The following is a 21,975-nucleotide window of genomic DNA, read 5'->3' on the forward strand; positions in this document are numbered from 1 at the left end:
TCCCATCCAGAGAAGGCAGGAAAGACAGACAGCTAACGTCCGGCAAGGGGCAGGTAGGAAGAAAGGAGTCCTGAATGGATTTCGTTTTATTAACAAAAAACTCAGCTAATTGATTTATCCAGAGCTCTGAGTGCATGTAAGAAGGAGTGTTTAGGGAGGGAGAGGTAAAATCCTTTACAATTCTAAAAATCTATTTACTGGCGTTTTCGGCCTCATCTATTCTGCGCTCCAGATAAGCTTTTTTGCCATCCCAGATCTGCCTGTGGTAAGATCTCGTCGCCACTCTATATTTCAATCTCTCAGCTGGTTCATAGACACGCCGCCAGGCCCTTTCCGCCTTCTTGCAATCCTGACGGAAGGCCCTCAGAGGAGGAGTAAACCATGGGGCAGATATACGCCTCTCAGTGGATTTAGCCCTCCTCTCAGGAACCAACACCTCCAGTCTGGCCATAAGCCATTTACGGAAGAGAGTAAGATTCTCCTCTAGATTACCAGAAAGTTGACAAGGGAAACTATGGAGGGCATAGGACAGCATATCGGCAGAGATCAGGTGAAAAGGCCGAGAGGCCCTCGTGGTGTCTCTTAGAGGCCTCGTCCGTGTTGTAGCAGTGGAAAGCAGCGCAAAATTAATAAAAAAATGATCGGACCACAGGACAGGCTGCGGTGGAGACACACTAAGCGGTCTCGTAGAGAAGACCTGGTCCAAGGTATGACCTTTGTTATGAGTCGGCCCCTGAATGAAAGGGAACAGCCCTAACGGAGCCGTAATATCGACTAGTTTTATAGCGTCTGGGTCCAAATTGTTGTCCATGTGCAAATTAAGATCACCTAGTAAAATACAATGTTCTGACCTAAGGCACGGCACTGAAAGTGCCACATGAAGTTCGTCAAAGAAAGACCCAAGAGGTCCCGGCGCTCTGTAGAGCAGAATCCCAGTACAAGCTTGTGAGGGAGAAAGGTGAAGAATAAAACCTAGGGACTCGCAACCCTGAATGTTATCTACAGGAAAGGTCGTACAGGAGATGTGATTGTCTGCGATCAGCGCCACTCCTCCACCTCTACCAGTCACTCTGTCCCACCTGAAGATATTATAATCAGGAGGTAAGGCATTAGCCAAATCAGGGGCAGAGCCTTCCCCCAACCAAGTCTCGGTGAGGAATAGACAAGATGTATTTGCCTCCCGCAACAGATTCCAAATGTTAAGGGAGTGACAACTCAATGACCTAGTGTTGAGAAGATGACAGTGGTAGTGGACCGAAGGTATATCCGGCGAGGATCCCTTCAAATCTGGGAGACGCCAGCCACACTCCGAACATCCCTTCCTGAGAGCACGACCCCCAGGAAAAACATGATGACAAGTGCCGCGTAAGCCACGAAGAGAAAGGAGGTCCGCCGAGGAATAGGAGAGCATACTTACTAGGGCAGCAGGTATAGTCGTGAAACCAAGAAAAAAGATAAGCCAGCCGTCCCGCCCCGACCGCCTCCGAAACGCTGACGAGCGCAGACGGGCAGGACTCTGGCACGACTCAGGCGCGCCCGCTGCGCGTCACCGCTGCGCGTAGGGAAGTGGAGCTTTAAGTAGGCCGACGCTGCCTGAATGCACGAGCACCGAACCGCTCCAAGATGGTGGCACATAGCTTCACTAAACTATCCTAAGATGGCGCTCCCCCACACCTCCCCGGAACCGGACCCGCAAAGCTGCGGTGGGTTTTAGGATGAATTATGGTGCAAGTGAGGGGCCGATGCGGCGCTTTAAAAGCAGGGGAAATGAGACACAAAATAAATAAAATACAAAACTGGCGATTTAAAAAGTTGCAGGTAAGCGCTCTGAATGCGCACGACTAGTCAGCAATAGCGCAGAGCACCACTCTGACCGAGGACACCTTCTCTATATTGGTCCTACCTAGGTAGTGGGATGGAGGCTAAACTTTCAATCAATCAATCAATCAATCAATCAGAGTACTTGTAAAGCGCGCTACTTACCCGTGAGGGTCTCAAGGCGCTGAGGGGAGGGGGTGCAGCTACTGCTCAAAGAGCCAGGTCTTGAGGAGTCTTCTGAAGGCGAGTAGGTCTCGGATCTGCCGTAGGTGGGTAGGCAGGGTGTTCCAGGTCTTGGCGGCGAGGTAGGAGAAGGATCTGCCGCCGGAGGTTGTTCGTTGGATGCGGGGGACAGCGGCGAGGGCGAGGCTGGCATAGCGAAGCTGGCGGGTGGGGGTGTAGAAGCCGAGTCTGCTGTTCAGGTAGGCTGGTCCGGCACTGTGGAGTGCTTTGTGTGTGTGGGTGAGGAGCTTGAAGGTAATCCTCTTTGTCGACGGGGAGCCGGTGTAGGTCTCTCAGGTGGGGGGTGATGTGGCTGTGGAGGGGACGTTGACGATCAGTCGGGCGGAGGCGTTTTGGATGCGTTGTAGTCATCGTAGGTGTTTGGCTGGGATTCCTGCATAGAGTGCGTTGCTGTAGTCAAGTCTGCTGCTGACGAGGGCCTGTGTCACCGTTCTTCTTGTTTCGGTCGGAATCCACTTGTAGATCCTGCGGAGCATGCGGAGGGTATTGTAGCAGGAGGAGGAGACGGTGTTGACCGGTTTAGACGTGGAGAGGGAGGAGTCGAGGATGAATCCTAGGTTGTGTGGGTGTCGGTGCTGTTCCCAGTGTGGTCGGCCACCAGGAGTCGTCCCAGGCTGAGGGGGTGGGTCCGAGGATGAGTACCTCCATCTTGTTTGAGTTCAGCTTCAGACGGCTGTTCTTCATTCAGTCGGCGACGGCCTTCACTCCCTCATGGTTGTTGCTTTTGGCGGTGTGCGGGTCCTTGGTGAGGGAGAGGATGAGCTGGGTGTCGTCCGTGTAGGAGATGATGTTGAGGTCGTGTTGGCGGGCCACTTGCGCGAGGGGGGCCATGTAGACGTTGAACAGCGTCGGGCTGAGGGATGAGCCCTGGGGGACGCCGCAGATGATGTTGGTGGCCTCGGATCGGAAGGGCGGGAGGCGGACACTCTGGGTTCTGCCGGAGAGGAAGGACGAGGTCCAGTCAAGGGCCTTCTCTTGAATTCCGGCTTCTAGGAGGCGTGTCTTTAGAGTGCAATGGCAAACCGTGTCGAAAGTGGCTGACAGGTCCTGGAGGATGAGGGCTGATGTTTCGCCGTTGTCTAGTTGGCGCCTGATGCCGTCTGTGGTGGTGATGAGGGCTTTCTCGGTGCTGTGGTTTCGTCTGAACCCGGACTGGGACGGGTCCAAGATGTTGTTGTCTGCCAGGTGGCGGGCCAGTCCCACGTTGACGATTTTCTCGATGACATTCGCTGGAAACCGGAGCAGGGAGATGGGCCGGAAGTTCTTGAGGTCCTTGGGGTCTGCCTTGGGCTTCTTGAGCAGGGCATTGATTTCGGCGTGTTTCCAGCTTTCTGGGAATGTCGCTGTTTCGAAGGAGATGTTGATGACCTTCCGCAGTTGGGGTGCGATGGCAGTGTCTGCTTTGTTGAATACGTGGTGTGGGCACGGGTCTGACGGAGATCCTGAGTGGATGGAGTTCATGACCTTACATGTTTCATCGTCGTTGACGTTGGACCAGGAGGTCAGGCGGTTGGCGCTGGTGGTGTTCACAGGGGAGGTGGGGTCTGGCATAGTCGGGACATTCATGGTGTTGAAGCTGTCATGGATGCCAGCGATCTTGCGGTGAAAGAAGATAGCTAGTGAGTTGCACAGTTCTTGTGAGGGCGGTATGGCGTTGGCGCTGGGTTGGAGTTGGAGAGTTCCTTTACGATGCTGAAGAGCTCTTTGCTGTTGTGCGCGTTGTTATCCAGGCGGTCTTTGAAGGAGGATCTCTTGGCTATTCGGATGAGGTGGTGATGTCTGCGAGTGGCGTCCTTGTGGGCTGCGTGGTTGTCTGGAGTGCGTTCGTGGAGCCATATCCTCTCCAGTTTCCGGCAGGCGTGTTTGGAGGTCTGCAGCTCGTCTGTGAACCAGGTGGCTCTCTTGCTGGCGTGGTTGTTGGAGGGGCGAGGGTGTTAGCGCAGTCATCGATCCACTGTCTGAGGTTGCGGGCTGCGGCGTCTGGGTTGGTGGGGTAGGTGGGTGGGTTCTGGGCAAGGGTGGTGATCAGCTGGTCTTCGGTGACTTTGCTCCAGCAGCGGCAAGGCTGCTGTTGGATGCAGTGGTGCGTGGTTGGTTTGTTGAAGGTGAAATGGATGCAGCGGTAGTCGGTCCAGTGGAGTTCGGTGGTTTGGTCGAAGGCGACGTGGGTGCCTGTGGAGAAGATGGGGTCCAGTGTGTGGCCAACGGCGTGGGTGGGTGTGGTGACGAGTTGTCTGAGGCCGAGGTTGTCGATCAAGGTGGCGGAGTTGGCATCGTTGTTGTTCTCAAGGTGGAAATTCAGGTCCCCGAGGAGTATGTAGTCCGTGGAGGTGAGTGCGTGGGTGCTGGCAAGGTCAGCGATGGAGTCGCTGAATTGAGCTCGGGGTCAGGGTGGTCTGTAGATGAGTGTTCCTCTGAGGGTGGTGATGGGGGTTGGTGTGGATCCAGAAATGCAGGAGTTCGGCGGTGTTGAGGGTGTCGTCTGCGTGGGTGGCGACCTTGAGGGTGGACTTGTGGACGATGGCTATTCCTCCTCCGATTCCGTTGGCGCGATCCCTAGGGGTGATCTTGTAGCCGTCCGGTATGGCTATGGCGATGTCGGGTGCCGAGGAGTCCAGTCCAATTTTATTAGGATCCGGATGTGTATTTTCATCCGTATATGCTGGATGTAGTGTGGTACCTTTTATAGGTCTTAAGTTAAATGTACTGATAAATCTGGGCTTGTTTGCTGTGTGAAACAAACTAGTGTTCTGGGCCAGGCACCCCATGTTCAGCATTACGTTGCTCTGTTATAGCTCGCCCGGTGCAATGCATGTATGGGCGCTATAAATGGCAAGATTTTCTGGCTGCTTTCTCTCATCAATAAGGTACATCTCGGAATGGGCTCTTGCGCATTTGTGCACTAATTTTCTCATCTAGATAGATCCCTTTTATTTGTCAACCTCTTGTTGTTGCTACTGGTACGAAGTGTGCTTCCGAAGGAGCTCCCATCTCACCAACTCCAGGAAGGTCATAGGAGGCAGGAATGCTGCCGCTAGAAGGCAATACGCATCTTCGGTTCCCAGCCCATTCTAGCTCAGCTGCTGCCATCGGTGGCAGTTAATTGCTCAAGTCTCATCCGAGCCATCAATAACACACATTAAACACAGACACCAGTGACGCCATTGGGTGGATGGAGGTGGCAGGGACCCTCTGCAATTAATCGTGTGCACAGAACTCTGGAGATCTAAGTTTTGAATCTCAGTCCTCCCGAGATGCAGTGAGGGGGGTTCTTGGGCATCAATCCCATACGTGAAGTAGTGTCTATGGTCTGCCACTTTAAGTAACATGTAGCCAGACAATGCTTTTGAGGTAGATCCAGCAGATACTTACTTCTGGATTTAATATTACTAGCAGGGCTGAGCGCCCTGGCAATGATGAGATCAGCTGTTGGTCACAATCATTCTGAGTATGTTCGGTCCCAATACTCCTGCCAATGGCGATGAAAGCTAATTTTCCTGGGGGTAAGAAGGTCCGGTTAGGGCGGCAAGCCATAATTGTCCAGCACATAGCCTGGCTCTCGGGCAATAATTCCACTTCCGAAAACCGTTCAAAACTTTAGGCTCATTCCAGTTATCCATGAGCCATCCTAGTCAGTTAAACTCTGGGAACATTTACCATCTATCACCTACATACCCATGCTTACATCTAACCACGTGGCTGGAGTAATAGCAAGGGGGGGATTGATTCCGGCATGGAGGGATAGTTTCTCATTGGGTTCTCATGGTCCTACTAAGGAGTCTGAGCAGCTGGTGCGAGATCCTTGTGAAGGCTCTTATTGCAAGAGGACCTCCTCCCACCCAAAGTTTGAAACCATTAGTCTGTGTCCATGCAGAACAGAATATATTCCTTTCGTCAAGGGTGGTTAGGAAAACTTCAGTGCCACCCCGCTAGGGACAGTTTCTGTAAATAAGCACAGTAGCAGGACTAATTACAGAGGGCATGATAAACATCAGGGTATTAGATTGTTGGGCCTGACCGGTGAGTACTTTTAAGTGGGTTACATGGTCTGGCTAGTCACCAGGCAAATACATTCTCTAGCCACTGCTTGCCTCGAAAAAGGGCAACCCAATCTTTACTTAGTGCTGGGCACCCAGGTTGAGTGAGGAATAATAAGCTTAGGAGACTGAATGAGAGTCAGCAGTCCAATAAAATGTACTATCCCATAGCAGACAAAGTGAATGATTTAGCAAGGCCTAAGCTGAGCCACATCGCTGGAGACACGATGACAGGATGTGGTGTATGATTTAGATTAGACAAGGAGTGCAGCCTTTCTAGAGGCCTCCTGGTAGAGGTGGCAATAAGGTACAATTTACAGGCTTCATCCTGGGTACTGGGTAAATACGCAGCATGCATTATATTATCATAGTAAAACCAACCAGTTATAACCTCCTGGGGGCCTCTAGCCAGGGGTCTTAACTGTGAATGGACAGAGGACCACCTCCCACATATGGAGCAGCGTTAGTCAGAAGAGGGGAGCGGTAGCTCTGAGGCAATAACTTCAACTCATGCAGAGTACAAACTGGCAAGGCGTAAGCTAGGGCTGGTTTACATTGATTGGTATTGGAGTATGCATTTTTCGCTCACATTGTGTGCCAAGGGAGGGGTGACTGGACTGGATGGCTCCTCACCATTGGGGACGGTAAAGCCACTGACATAGTTCTGCCTGGTTGTGTATTGTGGTGGAGAACCATATGTTTACTATCCTACACCAATTGGTTGCCTGAAGGAGGGCACCTATTAATGAATCCCAATTCAATGGAACGTCCAGCAAAAGGCGCGCTACATGTCCAATGAGTGTGTCTCTATGGTTTCCAGGTAGCAGTCTGGATAGGGAGGGACAGGCTTATCTACAACCAAGGGTTGGTTTACTTTGGAGGGGCCAGCAGAGCAGAGTCCATGGCAGTAAAGGTCCTGCAGTGGTCTTGGGCTACTGCTGATGGGGGTCAATTGATGGAAACGGAATTGGCAGCATGGCTGAGTTGGTTCAGTGTGCAGGGAGGTATCATGTTTGTTAGGCTGCATTGGGAAGGGGACTATGGCTGATGTCAGCCAGTACTAATATCGGGCGCCTGGGGCTGGCTGGAGAAAAAGGGGATTGACCTGCTGGCAGTCCTGGACCTTTCAGCCCTACCCATGGTTGCCTGGAGTCCTTTTTGGACAGCATCTGCCTGAAGGTTGGTCACAATACAGGTATCCCGGCAGACGGGATGCCTTGTGTGGCTCCCGGGAGGCACCGGTAAGGCGCGTATGGCTGTCATCCACCTGTAATGAGCTTGTTGGCCAACGGGCTGGCGAGAGGGGAACTGACCTGCTAGTGGTTCCGGACTTTCTAGCCATACCCGAGATGCTCGGTGTATGATCTTTGGGGGTTGTGCCGGGGTCCAGGCACCCTGGCGGGGCTGATACATTATAGGAGGCCCTGGATTGGTAGCTCTCTCTCTTATATGAAGTATAATGGAAATAATGAACCTGACTTGTCATTGGTTCCTGTCAGGTTGACATGGACCCCTTGATTGGGAATAGGAGGATAGTGTATACTGGGGCCTGCCCGGCTCAATGAGCACTGGAGTTGGACTTCAGGTCAGGAGACCAGTCCCTGAGGTTTGCTGCCAAGACATATTTCAGTGAAGCGGTCTTGGACCAGGTAATTTAACACATGACTTTAAGATGATTCTTGATGATGCCACTGCTTGATAACCAACAGTTGAAAGGGAAGTTGTGGAATAAAAGGGCTAACTAAGACAGGAGATATCTCCAAGTCCTCCGTTAGAAGGCGTAGGCACTTCTGGAATTACAATCTGAGTCACCCTCTGTAGAAAATATTCAAAAAAAGGCCTACAGGAACATCAATACTTTGGGGAGCTGTCATGCTGCTGTTGGGGGCCAAGCATCTCTCACCGTCAGGATACTAACTAATGAAATAAGAGGCCAATCAATCGATTCGGAGATACTGTCAGACTTTTCTGGGGTTTATGGCAGACTTCAGACAGTGTTGTGCGGGGGAGGGCGAGAGCGCCAGTAAGCTGCTCCTCCAGTGGCAGTGTCCCTGGCAGATAAGGGGGATACACAAGAATTCTGATCGTGGGACTGAACTGCCCCCTTGACGGGGTATGATTTGTGTGGGTACAGGGCAGGCGGGAGGTGGGGCCTGACCTGCTGGTGGTCCCTGGACTCTCCTGACCTACCTTGCGATGCTGGGTTTTGGAACTTTTGTGTTCAGGATGCCCTGGGTGGAACCTAGGGGTGGGGGAGCTGTTGCAAGGTGGGGCCTGCTGGCACACAGTGGATCTCACAACAATGTGTGCTGGATGTTCTTGGGATGTGAAATATGATATTTGACTTGTGTATTCATCTTCCATCTTGCTTTTGATATCTATGAAATGAATGTTTTCTTTGTGCATACCTGTCATTTGACGGACTTCGCTTAAAAGCAATTTAAAATGTGGATATGAATAAAAAAAGGCCACACCTTGGAAAACCACAAACTGGCTCTAATCTCTGTTCTTGAGCATTGCAGTGAGAATGTGGGGCGAGTTGCACGTTTACGTGTACTATGAACCAACATCTTTTTCCCTCATTAATCCAAATTATTTAGAATAAGGAATCTTACTTGCTGGAACACGCTTGCTGAAATATTACTATATTAACCAAAATTGTAATAAACATTTTGTTCTATTTTATACTCCAATATCGATAGATGGAGTATACTAACTTTTAATGCTGAAATCGAAGGATTAAGAGCAAATTAATAGATAGATGAAAGACTAAAATAATTTAAAATAAAACCCTTTAACTCACACTAACTCTACTGGCAATGCTACAGGAATTGGTGGGACAAGATTCCCAGATGACACCGACCAGTTCCGGGACAGTGTCTTCTGGGCTTTGGGGGGGGGGGGGGGGGGGAGTAAGGGTGAGCCCCTGTACATGTTGGAGCCTTACCAGGTGACCCAACTCAGAGCTAGGGAAACTTAGCCTGCATCGCTACGGATCCGGCAGCAGGGGGGGTGGGGTATGGGGGTAGGGGAGTTGGGTGAGTTGGGGGGGAGGGGGGGTGGGTTATCTCCTTGGTTCACAGTCTTTACAAGGTGTGATGCAGCTGAACGACTCTGTAACTGCACACTTAGGTGCCAATGGGAGCGTTACAATTTTGCTTATGACTATTCGTCTGCTTTGGCATTGTGGCTCCACTAGGAACCACCTCAACGGAGGCGGTCCAATTGTATGGCTGTACCTTGATTGTTTTTCATGCTTTAATGATGTAAAACCAATAAAGAAATAAAATGTGAACTCTCTTTACTGGCTGAACTAAAAGTCTGTGATGATTTATTGGTATGTAGATGATTGGTCCTCACTTCTCTTTGTCGATGAACACAGATCCATATGACCAGTGGTGGGGGTTATTTAATGATTATACCCTAAGTTTGAGCTACATAAAACCCCTCTCCCTCAGAATCATTTGAAGAAAATATCTGAGGAGTTGTTCAAGGAAACCTAAGCAATTTTTGCCATAAAGTGGCAGAAATATCTAAATATCTGTGAGAAGTTATGCTGACACTAGATGAGAGTTGCATATGTAGAGCTTTGAACCTTTTTTCTACTAGCTTCATGAGAGATAACATTGCCTTGGATACATTGACAGACCTGTTGTAACATTGTTAGGCCGTAATCCATTGACAGTCCCAGAAGTAGATACATCACATCTACAAAACCATGAAATGGTGTGCGAAAGATCTCCTCGGACTAGATGCAAATCTACTAGCAAATAGTGACTGGTAATAACTAGCCACATTTAGCACACACTTGTTGCTGCAAATGAAATGACCCATCTCCCTCCAACATGCACACACACTTTCTCTCTAGTGCTCGTACCACAAAGACAAATGCTGACCCATGTTATATGTCCGGAAAATCAATAGTTCCAGATCCTACACTATACTAACCTTTCCTAGTTCGCATCCCCTCAAACTGACCAACATGAGTGGAACTATCCAGCATTTATTGTTTTTTTGATTCATGAAAACATGACCTTTTCTTGTGACTTCTTTACAGATGTGACTCAAACAGCATATTTCCCCTTGACATTTTGCGACATTTGTTGAAAAAACAAGTGGTGCATTGCTGTCCTCAATAGAAAAAACCTAAACATTAACATTTTTTTTCCATGATTCGTATTGGCAACTTTGAACATAAACCTTAATTTTGTCAGGGTGAGTTTCGCTGCCTATATTCTGAGGCCTAACCTTTTTTCGTTGATTTCCAAATCAGTATGTTCAGTGTAAGCCCTTTCTATATTTTGTGAACGGACCTACAAACAGTAGGAAGACTGGGAAAACCAGACATCAACTTGAAAATGAGGTGTACAACTTCTGATTGCAAAGTGTACCTTCTTGGCGCTACACATAACTCATCTGATTAAAAGCCAGAGATAAAAAAGGCTAAGATAAGGCACTAGACTGAGCCAAACAGAGAGAAGTATTTGTTAACAGGCTTTCAGAAGTCAGAATTTTGGGTTCAGTACTTCGGTCAGGGGGAAACGTATTCCATAGTTTTGATGCAACAATGTAGACAATCAGTCTTGGCAGGTCACTGTTTTAGTTTTGTGATCCACAAGAACAAATTGATCGGGAAAACAGAGAGTCTGTTTCGAAGTATACAGAACAAAATTGGGAAGCCAAAAATTCTGGTGTCTTCAGATATATAGCAATATACATGATGTTTATTGTTCTTGAGGGAAACCTGCTTCAGACAGCAAGCCCAGTGTAGCGGTTTCAAAGCAGATTTGGTGAAGCGTGACTGTGGAGTAACCAACCAGGATATGGCATTCTGCACAGCTGTAAGTCCCTGCCTGACAGAGAATTCTAGCAAGGGGTCACATGTGCAAAAGGAACAACAAGCACTGGCCAAGCAAATAGGTTTATCCTATGGAAGATCTGTTTTTAGACATGTTGCACAGCAGAGTAGGCAGCTGTGCAATATGTCTTAAAGCAAAGAAAAACAAGCAGCCAGCGTTGACTGCATCATAGCGTATTTTCTCATTTTTGGCCACGCTGCACAGCAGCGACGGTGCTGCTATGCAACATGGCTGAATGTGAAGAAAATAGTGATATGACGTGGTAAATGCTAGTTTTGTCATAGCACGTTTTCTCTTTACTTAATTTAAGCCATGATCCACAGCAGCCTGCACTTCTGTCCAACATGGCTAAAAACATTGACAAAGCCAGTAGATCTTGCATAGGTGAAACCTATTGGCTTGGCCAATGCTTGTTCAATGAAGAGTGAGAAGGGTTTGTGAAGTCTTAACTCAAGGAACGCAAAGCAGCCCTGCCAGGTCACAGGTGAGAGGACACCTATTCCAGATCTCTTTGGCAGACATAGGCTGAGGCTGAAACCAAAATGCATGCCATATTTTGTTTGCATGAAGCAAGTAACAATGTTTTACATGTTTGAAGTCCTACGGGAGGCAGTGCAGTAAAGCAGCCAAAAATGGTTCCAGTGAGTGTGTGTCAAACAGCCACCGAGATGGCTAATGGCCACTTTCACAAACCTACAATATGGCAAATGCACAGGGCAAACCGCCTGGGAGGGAGCAAGACTTAGCTCAAGCCAGACAGCGCATGCGCTAGACTGACAGCACATGAGCGGGCCTTCTGTTGTCAGCACTTCCAACACTACACATCCAAAACCAAGAATATTACCACTGCTGCAGATATAGATGAAACCTGCCAAAACATACTCACTTACCAGGATATAACATGTGCACCAAATGGAGAAACCGTTTTATTTGTTGACAACCTCTGCTTTCCAAATTCCCAGAGCAAAAGGTTTGACTTTTGCTGCGACAGGGAGGGCTGCTATTATTACAGCAGAGAGTAGAAAAAGTCATATTGTCGACAATTTACCAGCTTTTTAGGGCTCGCCTGGCGTTTTATTGTCATTGTGTTGCCTCCCCAAGTGGTACAGACCGGTGTACGAGCAGACACCGGTCTGTGAACGCGCGAGCCGCAGGGAACGCCAACGTGCACGCTCACGGAGTCACGCTCCTGCCCTCCCGCGTCTCTTCCAAGGCACGCTCCAGGCCGACTTGTTTTCATGTTCCGGCTCCGGGCCCTTCTGGAACAGGTCGGGAGTGATTTGTGGCATATGGTGCGCGGAACATCCCGGGGACCGAGGCTGGGGCGGGTAGAAGGCAGATGTACAAACGCGGCGAATATTTATTCCGCCCCTGCAGATGCACATGAAGGGGCGGGGGCGGCCCGGACCTGCACGGCAGCCCTTCCTTAACACGCTGTTGCCTGGACCAGTCATGTCACTCCAAAGGCGCCCATTCAGGCCTGCCCGGGCACCCGCCTCCTGGTGACAATAGAGGCCAGTTTATAAACTGCCTGTCCAGTTGCCTGCGCTCTTTAGTGCCTTTGTCTCTGACCTCTCTTAATAAACTTTTTGGGGTAGTACATCAATCCGCTTGAATGGCTGATTAGCTCTTTCTCCCGCGGGGCCCGGGCAGAAGGGCCGAGCCTCTTCCAGCTTTGAAACGGGCCCTTTTCTATCAGACGGCGCTGAAAGCCTCAAAGAGCAGCGAAGAAAGGCGCGGACAAAAGCCCACTTAATCACAGTCCCCAAAGCCACTGCGCCCACGAAGAGAGGCGCCACCCTCTTTGACCACAAAAGAGGCTGTAAAGGGGCAAACTGCAGCTGTGAGCTTGTTGGCTGCTGGGTGGGGTCTTTCGCCTCCTGTGGTGACTTTACTTCACGGGCCGGGGTAATGCAGTGAATTCTCGGCGTGATAACATGCTCGGTGCAGGGTAGTGTGAGAGGCGGATGTGATTTGTAAGGATGGCAATGTGTGGTCAATATGCAACCATAGACAAACTAGGGGGCGCCACGACTCCTGGGGTCAGGGGTGTGCACCGAAAGCTCATGCAGTCACAGTGGTGCTGGTGGGGCCCCCAAACCACAGAGGAACGTCGTTCTTCCAAAGCCTTTGTAATTTGTCATGGGGGGCAGTAAACAGTACATTTGAGGCCCCCACACCAAACACTGTGGAGGAGGCATCATTTGGGCTATGCCACTGCCCAATGTCATATGACCTTTCGTCCACGCTATTTTCAATTACCTAATGGGGTATCCAAGTTGTAGAACATATTCACAAAGTTTAATAAGCTCAACCGATATTGTAGCTTAGTGATGGGTCCAGTTGTACACACCAACAGCCTTTATCGGCTCATCAGCTCCAACCTAAGTATTATCATTCGAACCTCTTGTCCTATTGACATATACTTCACAATCTCTGGGAGATCAGAATGAGGAACAAGCATTTGCAATGCAATAGGTCTCGCATTTACGCAAGTTTGAGCTATTGGCATTGTAAATAACAATGCTTTTTATTTATGCTTCAAAAACCAAAAAATAAATAAAAGGCATTGTCATTTACAATGCCAATAGCTCAAACTCGCTTAAATGCGAGACCTGTTGCATTGCAAATGCTTGTTAATAGCGCTGGCAACACCCTAAAGGCAACAGACCATTGGTTTAGAATGATACAGACCTCAAATGTTCCCTCCTTTTTCTGACAGACTGAAAGGGGGTGGAGGGGGGATAGAAAGAAGGAGGCAGGTGGTGTAGGGGGGGACAAAGGCACGAAAGAAGGACGCAGGAGGGAGTAGGAGAGACAGGGAAAACAACAAGGTCGCAGATGGGGTGGGAGGGACAGGGAAAGCATCAAGGGCCTTGGATGGATGGGAACAAGGATGCAAGGGGTGCACGTGGTGGGAGCGGCAGGCAGGGATACAGACGGCCGGCAAACACAAGATTAAACATTTAAAAAGTACCTCTGCAAAAGAGAGAGAGATAGAGATGGGATACATAGACCGATATGTAGCTCTGTATATCAGAACACCTCTGCGTCAGGTCTCTTCTGCCATTTGTCTGTATAAGTGTCATTTATATTCTGCTTACATCCAAGACAGCATATAGCAAGGGACAATGAATCAGCCCATTTCAGCCACTGGGTCTCTTGGCCTTCGTGACAGCATCTTTTTGGTCACGTGCACAATGCACATCCACCTGAAAATGAGGGCACTTCTGCACCAGTTTTCTGCTTTTAATGGTCCCCATCAATTTCTTTACTTTTTTTATTTTCATTTCTTTGACCTTACTACGGCTTCTTAGACAGTGTGAACAGGCTGCTAGCTTGCCACTCATTTCATCTGCAGTGCACTGCATTTCGTAAAGCCACTGCCTCTGAACTAGACAACCATTGTGGATTCTAAGACGGAAATTTCTAAGATAGTCAACATGTTGCTTCTAAACTTAGCGGCCATGCTGGAACTTTAACACAACTATTCATTATGTACAATAACATTGCCGGACATCCACTGCTGCTGTTTAATTTTACTATTGCAAGCATAACATATGCTTATCATATTTAGATGGCAACATGTTGTTTTGTAAAAAAAAAAAATTGGCATTCTTTTCATTTATACCTTGCATATCTTGTCGAGTTTGTGTGCTCGGTGTATTATGGTTGTGTAAATGGGTTTATGCAAGAGTGTGAGTGGATGGATGAATGAGTGCAAGGGTGAGTGTGTGTATGTTGTCTTACCAATTAATTTCAGAAATGACACTCATTTATGAACCAGACCTTTTGGCATAGCTAATGCTTGTTAAAAATGGATAGTGTTTCAAGAATGTGGCTAGACATGACTCATAAGGAGAGTGAGAGGGCCGGCTTCTTGCAATAACAGCTATGAACTACCATTCTGTAATGAGTTCACATCATTCCAGACACAAGTTATGCATACTGGTTTTGCAAACTAGCACTTCTATGGTGCACAGCTACCATTAGTATAGAATTGCAACAACGTTCAGTAGTCTGGGGTATAACTTTGTAAACGTTTCCATAGCATAGTCAAATTCGGCTTTGTGGAAGAGTGTGGTGAGGGAGAGCATGCCAGCTTTAAAGGTTTGTCAGATATTTGGTAGGTGAGACAGAAGGGCTGCACCAGAACCCTGACAGCTGGGCCCAGAAGAGGATATATTCAGGATGCTTAATGGGTACCTAAGTGTCCTAGGGACACCAGTTTTCCTTTACATTGTTATCAGACGTATACATCTTAATGGGTCACCTGAATTTTCAACTCCCAAAAAGCATGAATTTGCTAAACACGATGTTCTGGTGATACAGACTTATCTTGTAACCCTAACAATGAACCCTAACTTCCCCAGACCATCTTCGCAACTTCCGTTGTTTCCCAATCAATTGGGCCAAACACAAGCCAAGCCAGGATATCAGCTCATCTTCCAACATAAAACCTCCTGCTCTCACACTTTGTGACGTGGCTACCAACGCATCCGCTGTGGGTGAGGTGTCACCACCCCACAATGGGTACAGATGCTTGACTATCTGAGGCACCACCTTTTAGTCCGCTACAGAAGGCTAATGCTGATGAAAGTTCAAGTTCAAATCCAGGATTTCCCATTAACACAAAATGCATGATCCTTGAACCCCATTCCCTTAGCATCAACGAGTGGAAGTGTCCTTCCTGTATCAAGTGGTACATACAAAATAGAACATATAGCTTTATCAATGCACCAACAGCATGGCAGCTTCTTGCACATTAGTATAATTGATGATTAGATCTACAACTCTTTGCTGATGTAAGGGCTACAGGAGAGAGAACCGCTATTCACTTATGTCAAAAGCATACATAATTATTTTCTCACATATATACCACTCAAACTACTTTCATATTTCACTATAATAATTCACCGCTAATCCTTTATGGGTTCTGGAGTAGCGTGCTACTCGCAGAAAAAGCGCTTAGACACCTCATCAGAGGTAGTAAGAGCTATATGAATGCAATCACAATACAGTACATACCATCGTACGTCCCACTCTCAAGCAACGCTCCGCTCTCCTCCAGGGCCTTGAACTGCTCAACCGGGATAAAATTGTAATCGACTCCTGGGACCTCGCCGTCTCTGGGAGATCTGGTTGTGCCTGAAATAGAGAAGCACACTATTAATATCGTTTCTTTCACTATCGATTGTGACGTGGAGAAGTCAGCCTACAGGGAGATGTAACATTTTCCCCAACTATAATGGTTTCACGGAGACAGCAGAAATTCACTGCCATGGAAGCCTCGCGTGAAAAAAGGGTGAGGAAACTAGGGCAATGAATTATGTAAGAATAAGAAACAAAGTTAGTATTAAGTGGAGGCCTATGTGGATTCATGAAACCCGAAACATGAAAGGCTAGAGGGAAGCTGAAAGACCAAAGATTGATAGCGAATTGAGTTTTTTTCCAAATATTACTGCAGCAAAATGAAGGCGCAGCTTGGAGACAGCGGCCCTGCTGGGCTCCAAAGCGAGCATTCATTCCAGTCTATTAGAGGCGTGTCAGTGCAGCAGACGTCACTGACTGCACGCAGCGCCCCACTAACACAACATTCAATCCTTTAGTTTGTTAAGAGAGTGTCAGGCTCTTAGGCGCGGACAGCAACCTGCTTTTGTGATGGGCGCGCAGATGAAACAGGACAGAGGGACATGTCAATTAAGGGATCCTCATTAAATGCTAGCATAACAGGAGGGGGCACTGATATGACACCGAAGTGCAGGGGGGTGGAGAAGACCCAATTAAACAAGCAATGGAAATGCAATAGGTCTCGGATTTATTTGAGTTAGAGCTAATGGCATTGTAAATGGCAATGTCATTTAGCCATGGGTTATGGAGTGTATGCATGTGGTGTGTAGTAGAATTATGTGGGTTGGATTGGAATTGTAGCAATGGTGGCATGCTGCGCTTTAGATGAATATGTTTAAAAGTAAAGTGCACCATACTGCGATTGCTACAATAGTTAATTGCGGATGCGTTGATGTGTGCGTATGTTACGGGCCCTCGACTGGTACTCATGGGCTTGGTCAAGAATTGGGAGTGCCGGAGGGGGTGTGGTGAGACTGGCACTTTCATGCATATTCTGTGGCATTGTGCAGAAATACAGGCTTATTGGGCTAGATTCCACGAAAGAATGCGAGAATTGTTGGGGGTAGAGATGGCGCTGGAGGCCAGAAGATGTGTCCTGAATGTTTGGGAACCCACGGACCTAAGCGCGTGTGGGAAGCAGTGGGTGACCCTGGCGTGTATGATTGCTAAGCGTAATAATGCTCAGTTGTGGGACGCTAGTCAAACGCCCCGGTTTGAGAAGTAGATGGAGGACCTGGATTGGTACATGCAGAGAGAGAGGTCGGTCTATGTAGCCAGGGGCTGCACCGCGAAATGGGGGAAGATCTGGGGAGCGTGGAATAGTTACCGGGGAGATATCTGTGCCCCTACTGTTGTTCGAGATGTAACAGTAGCGTTGGAGACCCTGTAATCCTCTAAATGTGATTCTGTAAGTTTTATTCTGCTATACGGAAGTGTATATTCAACAAATGTGGAAGCTCGATATGTCATCTGTTGCTCTTTCTTTTGATTTTGTCAATAAAAAGATTCATTAAAAAAAACCAATTGATATGTGCACTGATGGCTGGTGGTGTGTGTGCCTGTAGAAATTGTGCACTGATGGCTGGTGTTGTGTGTGCCTGGTGGAAGCGTGCACTGCCGGCTGGAGGTGTGTGTGCCTGGTGGAAGCGTGCACTGACGGCTGGTGGTGTGTGTGCCTGGTAAAAGCGTGCAGACGGCTGGTGGTGTGTGTGCGAAAGCGTGCACTGACGCTGGTGGTGTGAGTGCCTGGTGAAAGCGTGCACGGACGGCTGGTGGTGTGTGCATGGTGAAAGCGTGCACTGACAGCTGGTGGTGTGTGCATGGTGAAAGCGTGCACTGACAGCTGGTGGTGTGTGTGTTCCTGGTGAAAGCGTGCAGTGATGGCTGGTGTGTGTGCCTGGTGGAAGCCTGCACTGATGGCTGGTGGTGTTTGTGCCCGGTGAAAGCGTGCACTGACGGCTGGTGGTGTGTGCATGGTGAAAGCGTGCACTGACGGCTGGTGGTGTGTGTTTGGTTAAAGCGTGCACTGATGGCTGATGGTGTGTGCCTGGTGGAAGCCTGCACTGACGGCTGGTGGTGTGTGCCTGGTGGAAGCCTGCACTGACGGCTGGTGGTGTGCGCCTGGTGGAAGCCTGCACTGATGGCTGGTGGTGTTTGTGCCCGGTGAAAGCGTGCACTGACGGCTGGTGGTGTTTGTGCCCGGTGAAAGCGTGCACTGACGACTTATGGTGTCTATGTCTGGTGAAAGTGTGCACTGACGGTGTGGTTGTGTGTGTGGTTGCGTGTGTGGTGGTGAGTGTGTGTGTGGTGTGTGTGTGGTGTTGTGTGTGTGGTGTTGTGTGTGTGGTGTTGTGTGTGTGGTGTTGTGTGTGTGGTGTTGTGTGTGTGGTGTTGTGTGTGTGGTGTTGTGTGTGTGGTGTTGTGTGTGTGTGTGGTGTTGTGTGTGTGTGTGGTGGACTTAGTTCGAGTTTTCGTACCCTGCACACTCACACTGCCCCTACACACTCACACACTGCTCACCTTACACACTCACACAATGTTCACCCTGCACACTCACATGAAGGGGGCAGCGGCTATAAAGAGGGATGAGGCAGTGCGCTGTGAAGGAAGGATGGGCGAGATACCTGGGGTCACAGGGTACTCGTGGAAGCAGAGGCAGACACCTGGATAAAATGGGGGGCAGTTCTATGGTCACAGAGCAGGGCCCTAGGGATCCAGCTCCTGACCCAGGGTAGTGAGTGCAATACCCCATCCCCAGACTCTTGAGTGAGATGAAGCTCTAAGAGCCGCAAGAGTGATAGGGCCTAGAAAAAAGGGAAATACCTGGGATAGCAGAGTATCTGTGGAAGCACTGCCCCAGGGCACAGCAGAAAGCAGATTCCTGGGAGAGCATAAACTGGCAGGGGGGAGTTCTGAGGTTGTGGCGCACCTACGGATGCAGGAATCAGCCCCTGAACGTGACAGCCCAACGTCAGGCTTTTGTTTGGGTAGGTCAGATGAAGCGTGTAGAGCCAGGAAAAGGGTGGGGACAGGGCAGCCCGGGAAGGAGGGAGATACCTGGGTTGGCAAAGTGTCAGTGGAAGCACAGTTGGAGATGCAGACACCTGAGAGAGCTTGAAGGGGCAGAGGAGCTAATTAAACTTTTCCTCGTGCGGGCAAAGCCAAATGATAAAGGAGTCCCGTTCCCTTTTAACTGCCACCGCCCGCACACGAACACCGACTACACCCAAATCAGCTGCAACCAAAGATTACTCCAGCCCGGCGTACCCGCTGCTAGAGGACCATAATCCCTCTCAGCCTCCCCGTGCGTTCTCACAAGCTCCTGCACACCTTTCATGCAGACAACTTAGTTGTCTGGGATAAAGTTATAAGCGCTCCCCGTCTTAACCAAGGGGGCTGTGGGGGCACAGTACAGCGGACTCATTAACAGCCAGTGTGCATTGTCATCACCTTCGGTGGTACAGGAGAGACTGGAGCAGGCGCATGCAGGTTAACAAACACCATATACATCCAAGCTTCCACCCCAGTTCCGGGGTCGCAGGACTGCAGGACCGAAAGCAGTGAGTTTTACAGAGGAGCACTGCCCCGTTTCCAAATCCTAGAGGGGGTGTGTGACATGAAGAGGATAAGGAGAGGAAAGAGGTGGACACAGGGTGCCTGGGAATGAGGCTCCATGGCAGTGAGTGTTACGGGAGGACAGATCCCCACCTCCCCACTCCAGTCCCTTCCTTGGGCTTTCCTCTGCCCTCGCTCACCGAGACCCCCCGCTCCCAGCCCTCCGGGGCTCAGTACCTCTCCGCCGGGGTCTGCTCGGGCCGCTCCCTGGCGCTAGAAGCTCCTCTCCCGGCTGCGGGCGGTGCTCGGGAAGGGCGCGGCTGCGGGGGAGGCGGGAGGAGCGCGGCCTGCGCCGGCTGTCAGGAGGACCAAACGGTGCAGGCTGAGCTAGAGGCACGGGATGGGGTGAGAGCACTTAACTGGCTCTGAGGACCGGAGCGGGCAGCGCCCTGAGACCCAGGGACCTACAGCCTTGGCGGGCTAGTCCTGCTGGCAGTGGCGTCCTCTCTGTCACGTGCCGGCTGACCTCCTGCGCTCCCCTGGCCGCGGTGTGCATCCCCGCGGGACGGAGCGAGCCTCTCCTCCCTTCGGCCCATGACCCGGGGTCTCGCTGCACCCATCCAGCCGTCGAGAAAAATTCAGTCAGACGGCACAGAAACCTGAAAGCAGGTTCATTTATACAGTAAAAACACGTTTGGTTTTGGCATGACAAGCAGCACAGCACTGAAAGCGATAGCGGTACGGAAAACAAAACGCGAGTGGTGCACGCGCCACTGCCAGCATATGTCTACAATTATCACGGCCGTGACGGCCGTGATAATTAAAGACATATGGCCTTTGGTGCGCGTAACAGACACCAATAGGCCATGGGTGGAGCTACGCGACCGCCCATGGCCTATTGAGTGTTCTGTTTTAAAAGTACACTCACGCAAAGGACAATGAAAATGGACCTAGGAAATAACACGCACGAGCTGCGTGGAATTTCTAGGTCCATTTTCAAAACGCCTAGAAAAGGACTCTGGCTGCGCAACACTGCTGCGCAGTGTACGCTAGGCACTTTTGAATTTTTCTCTTTCATGCTATGGATCAACGTCTGGAAAATAACAGCTGGTCCCCAACTGGATGAGGAACAGCCAACTGAAGCTGTACTCTGACAAGATGGAGGTCCTCATCCTCGGTTCCACCCCCTCGGCCTGGAACGACTCCTGGTGGCCGACTGCACTAGGAACACCCCCTACACCCACCGACTACGCACGTACCCTAGTGGTCATCCTTGACTCTACCCTCTCCATGACGAGGCAGGTCAACGTCGTCTCCTCCTCCTGCTTCAACACCCTCTGCACGTTTCGCAGGATTTTCAAGTGGATCCCCACCGAAACGAGAAGGACGGTCACACAGGCCCTCGTCATCAGTAGACTGGACTAAGGGAACGCCCTCTAGGCAGGAGCCTCTGCCAAACTCCTAAAATGGCTCCAACACATCCAGAACGCCTCACGACGCCTGATCCTCGACATCCCTCGCCGCAACCACATCAAACCCCACCTAAGAGACCTGCACTGGCTCCCTGTCAACAAGAGGATAACCTTCAAATTCCTCACCCATGCACACAAGGCATTCCACAACACCGGACTAACGTACCTCAACAGCCGACTCAGCCTCTATACTCCCACCCGCCAGCTCCGCTCCGCAGCCGGCGCCCTCGCCACCGTCCCCCGCATCTGAAAAATGACCGCCGGCGGCAGATCCTTCTCCCACCTCGCTGCCAAGACATGGAACACCCTCCCCATCCGCCTACGGCAGACCAAAGACCTCCTGACCTTCAGAAGACTTCTCAAGACCTGGCTCTTCGAACAGTAGCGGCTGTCCCCCCCCCCCCCCCCCCCCCCCCCCGGCCAGCAGCCATTTTAGTTAGCCATGTGCTCGCCATGTGCTTTCTTCCTCTTCACTATTGCCTGCCCTTGTATTCTGCTTGTGTCATCAGTTAGTTAACTCCTTCAGTACTGAACCAGAGCACTGCACATGCTCAGAAAGGGCTAGCTGATAGTTATACACTAAGAGCGGGTGCATTCCGTCAGGCTATTTTAACTGATGTCAGCAACTCTGCTACTCCTCCTACTTTGTTGACTAAGTATTTTCTGTTAATCCATATATGTAAAAATGCTATCTGTGCCTCGTTTTGAGTCTTCATGCTAACTCAGAAATAAACTGCCCATAAAAGGCCCTTGGTTTCTGTACTCTTTGGACTGTCTCATACAGTGGCCTGAGGGTACTGTATTGACGCAGTCTCCCTCATGTGAGGTTATTAAATGCCTTATTTTGATATTACAGCTTCA

At 49.8% G+C, this 21,975-nt stretch overlaps 1 protein-coding gene across 3 annotated transcripts in view; it reads right to left on the bottom strand.

The window, feature by feature from the left end:
• MAGI3 (membrane associated guanylate kinase, WW and PDZ domain containing 3) overlaps nt 1-21,975 on the bottom strand; it is a 1,411,302-nt gene that overhangs the window by 753,861 nt on the left and 635,466 nt on the right. For all 3 annotated transcript variants that reach the window (XM_078644434.1, XM_078644433.1, XM_078644435.1), the window contains exon 3: nt 15,986-16,105. In XM_078644434.1, coding sequence (XP_078500560.1) covers nt 15,986-16,105 — 120 coding nt within the window. The remainder of the gene's footprint in view (nt 1-15,985; nt 16,106-21,975) is intronic.

The sequence above is a fragment of the Lissotriton helveticus genome, chromosome 5_1 (genome assembly GCF_964261635.1).
Source record: "Lissotriton helveticus chromosome 5_1, aLisHel1.1, whole genome shotgun sequence".
NCBI lineage: Eukaryota > Metazoa > Chordata > Amphibia > Caudata > Salamandridae > Lissotriton > Lissotriton helveticus.